Consider the following 10,345-nt stretch of genomic DNA (forward strand, 5'->3'; position numbering starts at 1 on the left):
AATTTACCATACCCTGCGTATACAATGGTTGTCCATTATAAGACGTATTATTCACTAAAATTCCTGGTAGAAGGATAGAATTCGTAAAATAGCCCCAGCCCCGTCCGTGAAAAGCAGGAACAAATATCATATTTACAAAGATTTACACATTTTTCTAAACTGTTATTAACTGTTTAAATGTTCAGCGTATAGTATTCTTCAATAACCTTTGGCATAATTTGTATAATGCCTCATTTAGCCAATTACTGTCGGCGTAAAATTAAAATACAAAATGCATTTAAGATATAAATATAAAATGCACACACGCACCTTGCAATTAAAAAACGACTGCAGCTGAAGATATGTGCTTCCCATTTCTCCATGGATTTAAAGCAATAAGATTTTATTACATGCATAAATTTGTTATTTTAAAAGGCACATTAATTCAGATTTCGCGCCATGTAAAACATCCACGAGGAAGTTTAAATAATATCAGGTCATGTTTCAAGTACATTGTGTAGATAAGCGAATCAATACACCCACAAAATGGCGACCGGTGACGATTTCACAAAATCTATCGCTGAAGGATCAGAGGAGATTTTCGACACGTGTTGTTCACCGTGTTTGGAATCTGGAAGGACAAAAGAAGCGGATAAATTCTGTGTTGATTGTGGAACATATTTCTGTGCTAAATGCCTGTTACATCACAACAAATTTCCGGCGTTAAGATCGCACCAGATTTTAGACAAGTCCGGACAAGACAAACAAAAGGAAAACTACGAAACTGGAGTGAGCCTGCCGACAGAACGATGTTCAATCCACCATGGAAAATTAGTTGACAAGTTCTGTAAAGACCATGACGAAGTGTGCTGTGCAGCTTGCATTGCTATAAAACACAGGTAAACAGCGAAGAAAATAAATATATAACCCGTTTCGAAGGTCACATTTTTGTTAAATAAATGCTGTAACAAGATATTTTGAAAAAAAGAATGCAACCGAGATTAGGTGATGCTGAGCCTGTTCATGTCCGTTCATGAGAGGAAATGAAAAGTGCAACACCCCTCTGTACTGGCTTAAGAGGAATTCTATTATTCTATTAAATAGATATTGAATGGTCTCAATGATTCCAAATGACCAGAAAATATCACAACACGTTCGCTATGGTTTTGTCGAGTAATATTATCTTTTGCATTTTGATGGTAAAATATAATTATTTGAACGCACTAGTGTGCAAAACCGAAGACAGGAACCGACAATGAATGATATATCAGGTAATTCAAGGTTCTGCAATGCAGTGAGTTCGGTAATCAGATCGTCAAACGAAATCTATTTCGGACTAACATACTTCTTCATAAATACATGATACATACTAAATGTTCAAAGGAGGTTGAAGGCACTTTTGTACAGATGTTATATATAGATATTCATTTGAGAAGCATAACATATACTTCTAATGTTCATGGCTTATTTCGTAGAGGAAGCACCAAACTTCGTTTTCAAAAATATTTCCTTTTCCCCGTTATGTTTATAATTATTGTGAAGCTTACACGGTCTCCCTAAATTCATAGTGTTAAATATTTAACAAAGCATACAACTTAAATTATTTCTAAGTTTTGCAATATGAATGAAAAAAATGTCTATATTACGAAATGCTGCTTTATCTCAAATAAGGAACAAATACACCATTTTTTTATTCCTCGCACTATCTAACCGGTATATTTTAGACAAACAGTTATAACAAACAACAGACAACACTGAGCTAAATATACGCAGAATCGTTATGATGGAAACTTTTAGACATTTATTCTTCGTGAAAAAAATATTTTTGAGAAACTTGTAAGTGGCCTAATTATGACAGTAATGAAATTATAATATGGAAGAACAAGTATGTTATGGAAAGACGTTTTACGGATGCCAAACAACACTTACAAACCGCAGTTGTATGGTTGATAAAATCTTTAGAATATTCTATGAAAGCCTTGTTCTTAAAGCCTTTCTTTAAAACGCACTAAACAAAATATTTATAACAACCGTGTTTGCTTTTGACACGTCTTTCGATTTAACAGTAAACTCGATGTTTATCAATTGCTAATTTCATTTTCAGGGCATGTGTAAATATTGACTATCTTCCCGACATTTCAAAGGGTATAAGAGACAGTGCGGATTACAAGGACATCAAACATTCACTTCAAAATATTCTTTCTCAGATGAAACAGGAAAGAGAAGCAAGAAAATGTAAACTGAATGATCTTGAGAAGCAAAAGGATAAGTTGTTAGAAGACGTAGAAAGCTTCAAAGAAGAACTTATCAAGAGGATAATAGAGCTTGCCGACACTTCAAAGAATCAAATACGTTCGAAGTATGAAGGATGTAAGAAGGTCATACAGTCAGATTTAAATACTCTAGATACTGTTATTTCAACAACGACAACGAGTGAAAAGAAATTATCCAGTAAAAACGACGCGCAATTGTTTGTGAATATTAAAACATGCAAAGATTCAATAAAGGATTGTGAAGCACTTTTTAGGGACATGTCAATCGTTAGGACAAATGAAGAACTGAAGTTTGTGTCAAATCAAGGCCTAAAGAAAAATCTTGATTCACTGGGATGTGTAGTTGTTGTTGAAGAAGATATTAAAGAATACAAAGCAACATTGTATGGAAAATTCAAGATTGATCCACAGCACTGTCAAATAACTGGTATATGTACTATGGATGACGGAACGTTCGTGATTGCCGATTATACACATTCAAAACTGAAGAGACTGAACGAAAGCTTCACGGTCGAAGATCATATTAAGGTTGATGGGAGTCCGTATTCAGTATGCAGAACAGGGCCAAACGAAGTTGCAACATTTCTTAATGATATAATGAAGATACAATTTGTGTCTATTGGACAAAATATGGAACTAAAAACAGCATTTGATGTCGGCAGATCAGCAATCGGGGTTTCCTATGATGTTTTACAAAGTTCCTTGTTGGTTTGCGGCGGAAATCAAGTTTCTGTTTATACAAAATCAGGAGTGTTGTTAAAAACATACGATAAGAAAGAAAATGGTGACAAACTGTTCAAGTCAGCTACACAGTTGGCGTTTAATACACAAAATCAGTTCATGTTCGTCACTGATTATAGTGATGGAAATATTAAAGCTTTGGTCAAGGACGGTAAGACCATTTGGACATTCAGTGATCCAGAGTTAAAACAGCCTTGGGGAGTATGTGTCTTGCCGGGTGATATTATCTTGGTGATCGGATTTGGTTCCCACAACGTATTACAGATTGACAAGGAAGGCAGGAAGATTGGAGAGTTGGTAGGAGTTTCCGAGAAATTAAACAAACCGTTCGCTTTGGCTTTTGACAGTAAAAGCTCAAGACTGCTAATAGGAAGCAGTTCAAATGAAATACACGTGTACACATTATCTAAAGAATAAGTTTTGCTGTACCTATGTCACGTTTACACAATCAAAACTAGTAAATTATTGACATTATGCTAATAAACATTGACTGCTTTGGATAGCAAACCATTTTTTTCTACAATGTTATTGGCATTTTTGTGTTCGACAAAATGAAGTTATTTAAACACAGGAGTATAGGTCTAAACAGCTTAAGCCGATTTGTCATATCATATCAAAGACACAGAGTCAACATTTATTTCAATTTTAATTCTGACACACTATTTTCTGATGTATAAACTGTTGATTATTTTCATCTAAAATGCAATAATTACAATATGACTTCGATATGTAAATTACGTCCATAATTGCATATATATACCAGAATACACAAGTTATATTAGTCAATACTTCCTCTCATTTTTTAAACAAGAGTAGTTTATGTTATGACATTATAAACACTGGTATTATTCCTGCTCAAGTCTTTCTAACTAAATCATAACAAAGACCCATAGACAGACAGAGATTAACTAAACTGTTCACTCATTTTAAGGTATATTTCTAACAGGGTTCGGGGAACAAACGTTTCTTGATGAGCTTGCTGTCAAATATTTAAAGAAAGATGATAATTAATATAGTCTACATACTGGAAAATTAGCTGATCAACCTTATACTAGTATATAACTTTCAGCCATGTGTTATGCACGGACAGCCTGTCCCATTTTTAGTACCGAGGTAACTATGACCTTACCCTTTGACCTATTGATCCCGAATACAATAAGGGTCATCCACTGAACACAGGCAATCATCCTATTAAGTTTGAAGGCATTATACTAACGTTCTAAGTAAGTACAATGGTACGGAAAACGTCAATATTTTTCTATACACTGACACCTGAATTTCATATCGGGTGCGTGACGTGAGGTAAAGTGTATCAAACCATTAAATAAGTTTTAAAAAAGGCCATTATTCATGGAAAAATTCAACAAGAGTAACGCACCACGAGTCATAACATGTGGCTAATAATGTGGAACAACATGTTCAAGTTTGAAACAAATTAATTTAGTAATAATTCAGTTAATTAATTTAGTAATAATTGAGATAGAGCAAAAGTGCCTCACAACTTGAATCTGAAATTCTAAGGGTTTTTTTGTTTTGGGTTTAACGCCGTTTTTCAACAGTATTTCAGTCATTTAACGGCAGGCAGTTAATCTAACCAGTGTTCCAGTACGAACCTGTTCTCCGTTCCCCACATGAATCAGAGATGGAGGAAGAATGATTTCAGACCAAATATCTTTTATCAAATCATCAAAAAGAACATACGCCTCGCCTGAGGATCAAACTCACGACCCCATGAACTGTAGATCTGCGCCATAACTCGTAACAAATTGGTGCCAGCGCATGGACTTGTGTCATATGATGTGGGTGATGGTCCGGAACAATAATTTTAAGTTTGAATCAAATTCACATTATGTCCCGTATGATATCAATTCAAATACCAATTCGACTCCCACTGTTTTTGCTTTTTTTGTTTATACTTATAACCGTTATACGGGTTTGCAGGGTAGTACACAAACTGATATAAAAAAGGCTCCAAATATTCAGTGATGACGCAAAGGAATAAATTTATGTCTTTGACGAATAAAGATTAAATATGTAGGCTTCGCCCATATATCAAAGAATTTCGGTGTATCCCCTTAATTCATGCATGTAATTTTATAACTTTTCTGACAATGTGCGAATTTATACTATCAGTTGAACTGCGATTTGTTGCTATTCTAACATGCGGCATTATTATGTTCGTTTAATTTTGAAGATAGGATGACCAAATATGTGCACTGCTCTCCCAAATGATGTGATAAACTTGTATTGTGAGAAGTTTAACATCTGAATAGGCGGGACCTTAATTATCTACTTGTCCGTATGTTTTTACTCATGACCTGAATACACATATAGGCCACTAATATATATAGATACGTACGCTCAAGATAACATGTCGTGCGCACGAGATAAGATGTCGAGCGCACAAAATAATATGTCGAGTGCACGACATAACATATCGATCGCACGAGATAAGATATCGATCGCACGAGATACGATATCGTGCGCCCGAGATAAGATATCGTGCGCCCGAAATAAGATGTCGAGTGCACGAGATAAGATGTCGTGCACACGAGATAAGATGTCGGTCGCACGAAATTAGATGTCGTGCACTCGAAATAAGATGTCGTGCGCACGAGATAATTTCATGTCTGATAAAATGTCAATCGCACGAGATAAGATGTCAGTCGCACGAGATAATATGTCGTGTGCTCGAAATAAGATGTCGTGCGCACGAGATAACTAGGCTGATACGGTTATTAAACACACCTTTCGACGCCACATTTCTCCGATATCAAATTTGAAATTTAACACTTATGTTATTGACCTGTAACGCGTTATCGCATCCTCAACGCTTTTCATCAGTGTTTAGTTAAGATAAAATCTAACTTAAAAGGACGTAACATTTGCTAATATTTGTAGTAGCCAATTATTTTAAAAATTTTCCCATCAAAATATCAAAATACAGTGTTACAATGAAAAAGAAGTGATTTTCATTTTTGTTTACAAATTAAATGAAGTTTAAACCCAACCTCTCCCCAACCCCGTCCGTGAAAAACAAAAACAAAATCTCATCTTTACAAAGATTTACACATGTTTCTAACGTTTTATTTACTGTTGAAATGTTCAGCGTATAGAATTCTTAAATAACCACTGGCATAATCTGTACAATGCCTTACTAGAGTGAACCATTTAGCCAAATACTGTCAGCGTCAAATTAAAATAAAAAATGCACACATGCACCTTGCAATTAAAAAACGACTGCAACTGGAGATAGGTGCTTCCCCATTTCTCCATTTATACTGGAAAATGGATGTAAAAGGCTAAGATTTTAAGTGTTTATTACATACATAAATTTGTAATTTAAACATGCACATTAATTCAGATTTCGCGCTTTATAAAACATCCACAAGGAAGTTTAAATAGTATCAGTTCATATTTCAAGTATTGTAGATAACTAATCAATACACCCACAAAATGGCGACCGGTGACAATTTTGCAAAATCCATTGCTGAAGGATCAGAAGAGATTTTCGACACGTATTGCTCTCCGTGTTCAGAATCCGGAAAGACAAAAAAAGCGGATCAGTTCTGTGTTGATTGTGGATCATACTTCTGTGCTAAATGTTTGCTGGATCATAACAAATTCCCGGCGTTAAGATCGCACCAGATTGTAGACAAGTCCGGACAAAGCGGGCGAAATGACAGCGACGGAGCCTGAGCTGGACTACCGACAGAAAGATGTGCAGTCCATCACGGGAAATTAGTCGACATGTTCTGTAAAGATCACGACGAAGTCTGTTGTCCAGCTTGTATAGCTATTAAACACAGGTACGTAGTTCAAAATATAAACATATATAGAGACAGGTCACCATGTGTTCTAGTTTTTCTATACGTATTCTATTATGCTTCAAACTACATATCTTTGACTTAACTATCAAGCTGATTAACTACAAAATGTACATGCAATAACACTAACTTTCGTATCATAAATACCGAAGAGAGATTTGCGTTTTAATACAACCTAATCAGAAATTAGGATGAGACTTACGAACTTTATGAAACAAAGTCCTTGTTTTTAGCACTTCAGCTTTCTGAACATGAACAAAATAGCAATTCCTTTGATAAAAAGTTGAATTTTGTTTCTCTATAGTAGTTTGATTGAATAGAGAAAAATGTATTATTTCTGTTAATACGATTATGCAATTGCAGTAATGTTGGTTCTTTCAAAATCTAAAAATACTTTATAGTTACTGTAGTTATACACACATTCGTCTACAATACGAGCCACTTATTCGTTATGACATTAGCGAGTCATTTTGCTGTGTAGTCTTTTAATTTCCTTTTCAGGGCATGTGTTAATGTGGACTACTTGCCTGATGTTGCTAAAGGAATACAGAAGAGTTCGGAGCTTGATGACACAAGAAAAGCACTCGAGAATGTTCTGATAAGAATGAAACAGGAACAAGAAACAAAGAGAAGTAAACTGACGACGCTTCATCATGAAAAGGAGAAGTTATTTGAAGAAATAGAAAACTTCAAGAATGAGCTTATCAAGAAGATCGAAGAGCTTGCAGAAACTTCGAAGCTACAAATATCATCAAAGTATGAAGATATAAGAAAAGACGTACAGTCCGATTTGGATACGCTTGGTACTGCTATTTCAACAACAACGACAAATCTGCAGAAACTGTCCAGCATAAACGAGTCCCAATTGTTTGTGAATGTTAAAACAAGCAAGGTATCGATCAAAGATTGTGAAACACTTTTGAGGAAGCAAACAACAGGAAAGAAAACTGAAGATTTGAAATTTTTATTGAATAGCGAAATAAAAGAAGAACTAACAAGCATGAGCTTTTTAGTTACTGCTGAAGATGTCAAAGATTACAAAGCCATCTTACATGGAACGTTCAAGATAAATCCGATGCACTGTGAAATTACAGGTGCATGTGCCATGGATGACGGGAGATATGTGATTGCCGATCATACACATTCAGAACTGACGAGGCTTAATGGAAACCTCACGGTAGAAGATCATATTAAGGTTGATGGACAACCGTATTCGGTATGCAGAGTAGGACCAAAAGAAATTGCTACATTTCTTAGTGGTACAAATAAAATTCAGTTTGTGTCTGTTGGACAACGTATGGAGCTGAAAACATAATTTCATGTCGGCAGTTCAGCAGTTGGGGTTTCCTATGATGTGATGCAAGATTCCTTGTTTGTTTGCCATGTTAATCAAATTTCTGTCTACACAAAGTCTGCAAAGTTGTTAAGAACATACGAGAAGAACAAAAATAATTATGAAATATTGAGATCGGCTAGACAAATAGCATTAAATGCATCCAATCATTTCATGTACTTCACGGATTATGATACTGGACTATTGCAGGCCTTTACGAAAGACGGTAAGACAATGTGGACATTCAGTGATCCAGAGTTAAAACGGCCTTGGGGAGTGTGTGTCTTGCCGGGTGATATCATCTTGGTGAGTGGCTGGGATTCCCACAATGTATTACAGATTGACAAAGATGGCAGAAAAATTGTAGAGTTGTTGGGAGCTTCAGAGAAATTTAAATATCCGTATGCTTTAGCTTTTGACAGACAAAGCTCCAGACTGATAATAGGGAGTTATTCAAATGAAATACACGTGTACACGTTATCTAGAAAATTAGTACTTTAGTACCTGCAGGAAATTACTGTAGTATCTAGCATGAGTTTGCTTTTATTTTGTTGTAAATTTATGTATCTATTTGCACATACGATGACTGTTCAAAAATAACGTAGACTTTTGCTGTCAAATGACGCATATTGTGTTAATAGCAATGTGAAATATATCGTTAAGATACAAGATTCAAATTTTATCTAAAATCGGTGTTACATATATAGACGGCAGGTACACTTTTACACCTGCAGGTACAAATCAGAATTGTTCATGGAGGTATAATTGATACCTGCAGGTACATTGTATAAATATATTTAACGCGCAAGTAAAAAATATACACGTAAAGGTAAACTTTTATATCTGCAATATCATACCTGCAGGTATTTTGATTCCTACAACTATAGAGTTGTACGTGCAGGTATTTTATACCTACACGTACACATTTATACCTGCACGTACATTTCTGATTTGTACAAAAATATACTTACGTGTGTAAAAAATATACCTGCACGTATAACATTTGTAGAATTGTAAAACTCCTTGTTATATCTAATAACTTTTGACCCTAATGATACGCCATAAAATAGGAGTCATCATATGTGGTAAGTCGGTTAGCTGACTGGTTGGTTGCACCTTCATACATACTAGTACACATGATAATATGCGTACCATTTGGGTTAAAAGTAAAACGATACACTTAGTAGTTATAAACTGTACCTGCAGGTACGAAGATTGTAAAAGCACGTATTTTGAAAATTCATACCTACGTGTATATTAAAAGTAGTACGTGCAGGTATTTTTTGTACATGAATAAAATCAAATCTTTATTTACTTGTGATACATTTTATATGACCGGTAACTGACCATGTATTTATTCAAGAAAAGTAACTTGTATGCTTTTTAATGTAAATTAAATGATGTAATTATTCCCCCATTTGATATATATATTAAAGTAAATATTTTGTTATTTTGATATGCTTACGACACTCAACAAAGCTTTAAGTCACTTAGTTACACATAAAATTAAACTTGCCCAAGATTTTACATCATTCATTTATATACACGTGTACCTTTTCTTATTATCATTTGTTTAAAGTATGTTTTGACTTACAGGTCAATCACTGAACTTTTTAATAACAGAGAAGACAGCTATTTTTCAAACAAGTGATTCTTTGATTTCGGCTTGCTCTGTTTGACATTGCCTTTTTGTACATCTGAAGGGGTTTTCTTTCTTTATTCATTATTGTATTGCCAATATTATCGTTCTTTAGCATATGTACACCTGTACAACTAAGCTTATTCATACTTGAAGTAAGCTACCTTCTATTCTCTCTGTTACCACAGTGTTACTTGTATATAACAATATTAACGGCATATATTTATTTATCTTCCCTTACAGCGCCTCAATACATGTCAGACTTTCACTTGGGGAGTGGGTATCTTTAAGATTTGATTTCTTTCCCCCACGTAGTTGTCCAACCAAGATCCAGTTATTTTAACTTAGGAATAATATTTTATAACATACTTTTCTTGAGAAATGACAGGAATATATAGACAAACGTATTAAATTATATTTCTTCTTATCAAATGATTAACAGAGGTGTTTTAGTTTTAATACAATTGTCTGTGTTGTTCTCTATTTATTTGATATTATGTCTGTGATATCATAGTGCCTCTTACAACTCCGCACAGTGACAATGTCCTTTCGT

The 10,345-nt window shown here is 34.6% G+C and overlaps 2 protein-coding genes across 2 annotated transcripts; both read left to right on the forward strand.

Moving 5' to 3' along the window:
- The first annotated feature begins 513 nt into the window (after positions 1–513).
- Positions 514–3,735, forward strand: LOC128546168 (uncharacterized). The gene is made up of 2 exons (XM_053530575.1): positions 514–878; positions 2,084–3,735. Exons 1-2 carry the CDS (start codon positions 526–528, stop codon positions 3,408–3,410), a joined length of 1,680 nt encoding a protein of 559 aa, XP_053386550.1. The 5' UTR covers positions 514–525; the 3' UTR covers positions 3,411–3,735.
- Positions 3,736–6,469: 2,734 nt separating this feature from the next.
- On the forward strand, positions 6,470–8,135 carry LOC123538448 (uncharacterized). Its single transcript, XM_045322554.2, has 2 exons — positions 6,470–6,802; positions 7,322–8,135. The coding sequence occupies exons 1-2, from the start codon at positions 6,744–6,746 to the stop codon at positions 8,133–8,135; spliced, it is 873 nt and encodes a 290-aa protein (XP_045178489.2). The 5' UTR covers positions 6,470–6,743.
- Positions 8,136–10,345: the final 2,210 nt, after the last annotated feature.

This window comes from Mercenaria mercenaria, chromosome 18 (genome assembly GCF_021730395.1).
Source record: "Mercenaria mercenaria strain notata chromosome 18, MADL_Memer_1, whole genome shotgun sequence".
In the NCBI taxonomy this organism is placed as follows: domain Eukaryota; kingdom Metazoa; phylum Mollusca; class Bivalvia; order Venerida; family Veneridae; genus Mercenaria; species Mercenaria mercenaria.

Bases quoted from the DNA above. Each gene is read 5' to 3' on its own strand.
- LOC123538448 (XM_045322554.2), top strand. From the start codon at position 6,744: ATGTTCTGTAAAGATCACGACGAAGTCTGTTGTCCAGCTTGTATAGCT. The intron at 6,803-7,321 runs GTACGTAGTTCA...TTTCCTTTTCAG, and splicing joins TGTATAGCTATTAAACACAG to GGCATGTGTTAATGTGGACT.
- LOC128546168 (XM_053530575.1), top strand. From the start codon at position 526: ATGGCGACCGGTGACGATTTCACAAAATCTATCGCTGAAGGATCAGAG. The intron at 879-2,083 runs GTAAACAGCGAA...TTTCATTTTCAG, and splicing joins TGCATTGCTATAAAACACAG to GGCATGTGTAAATATTGACT.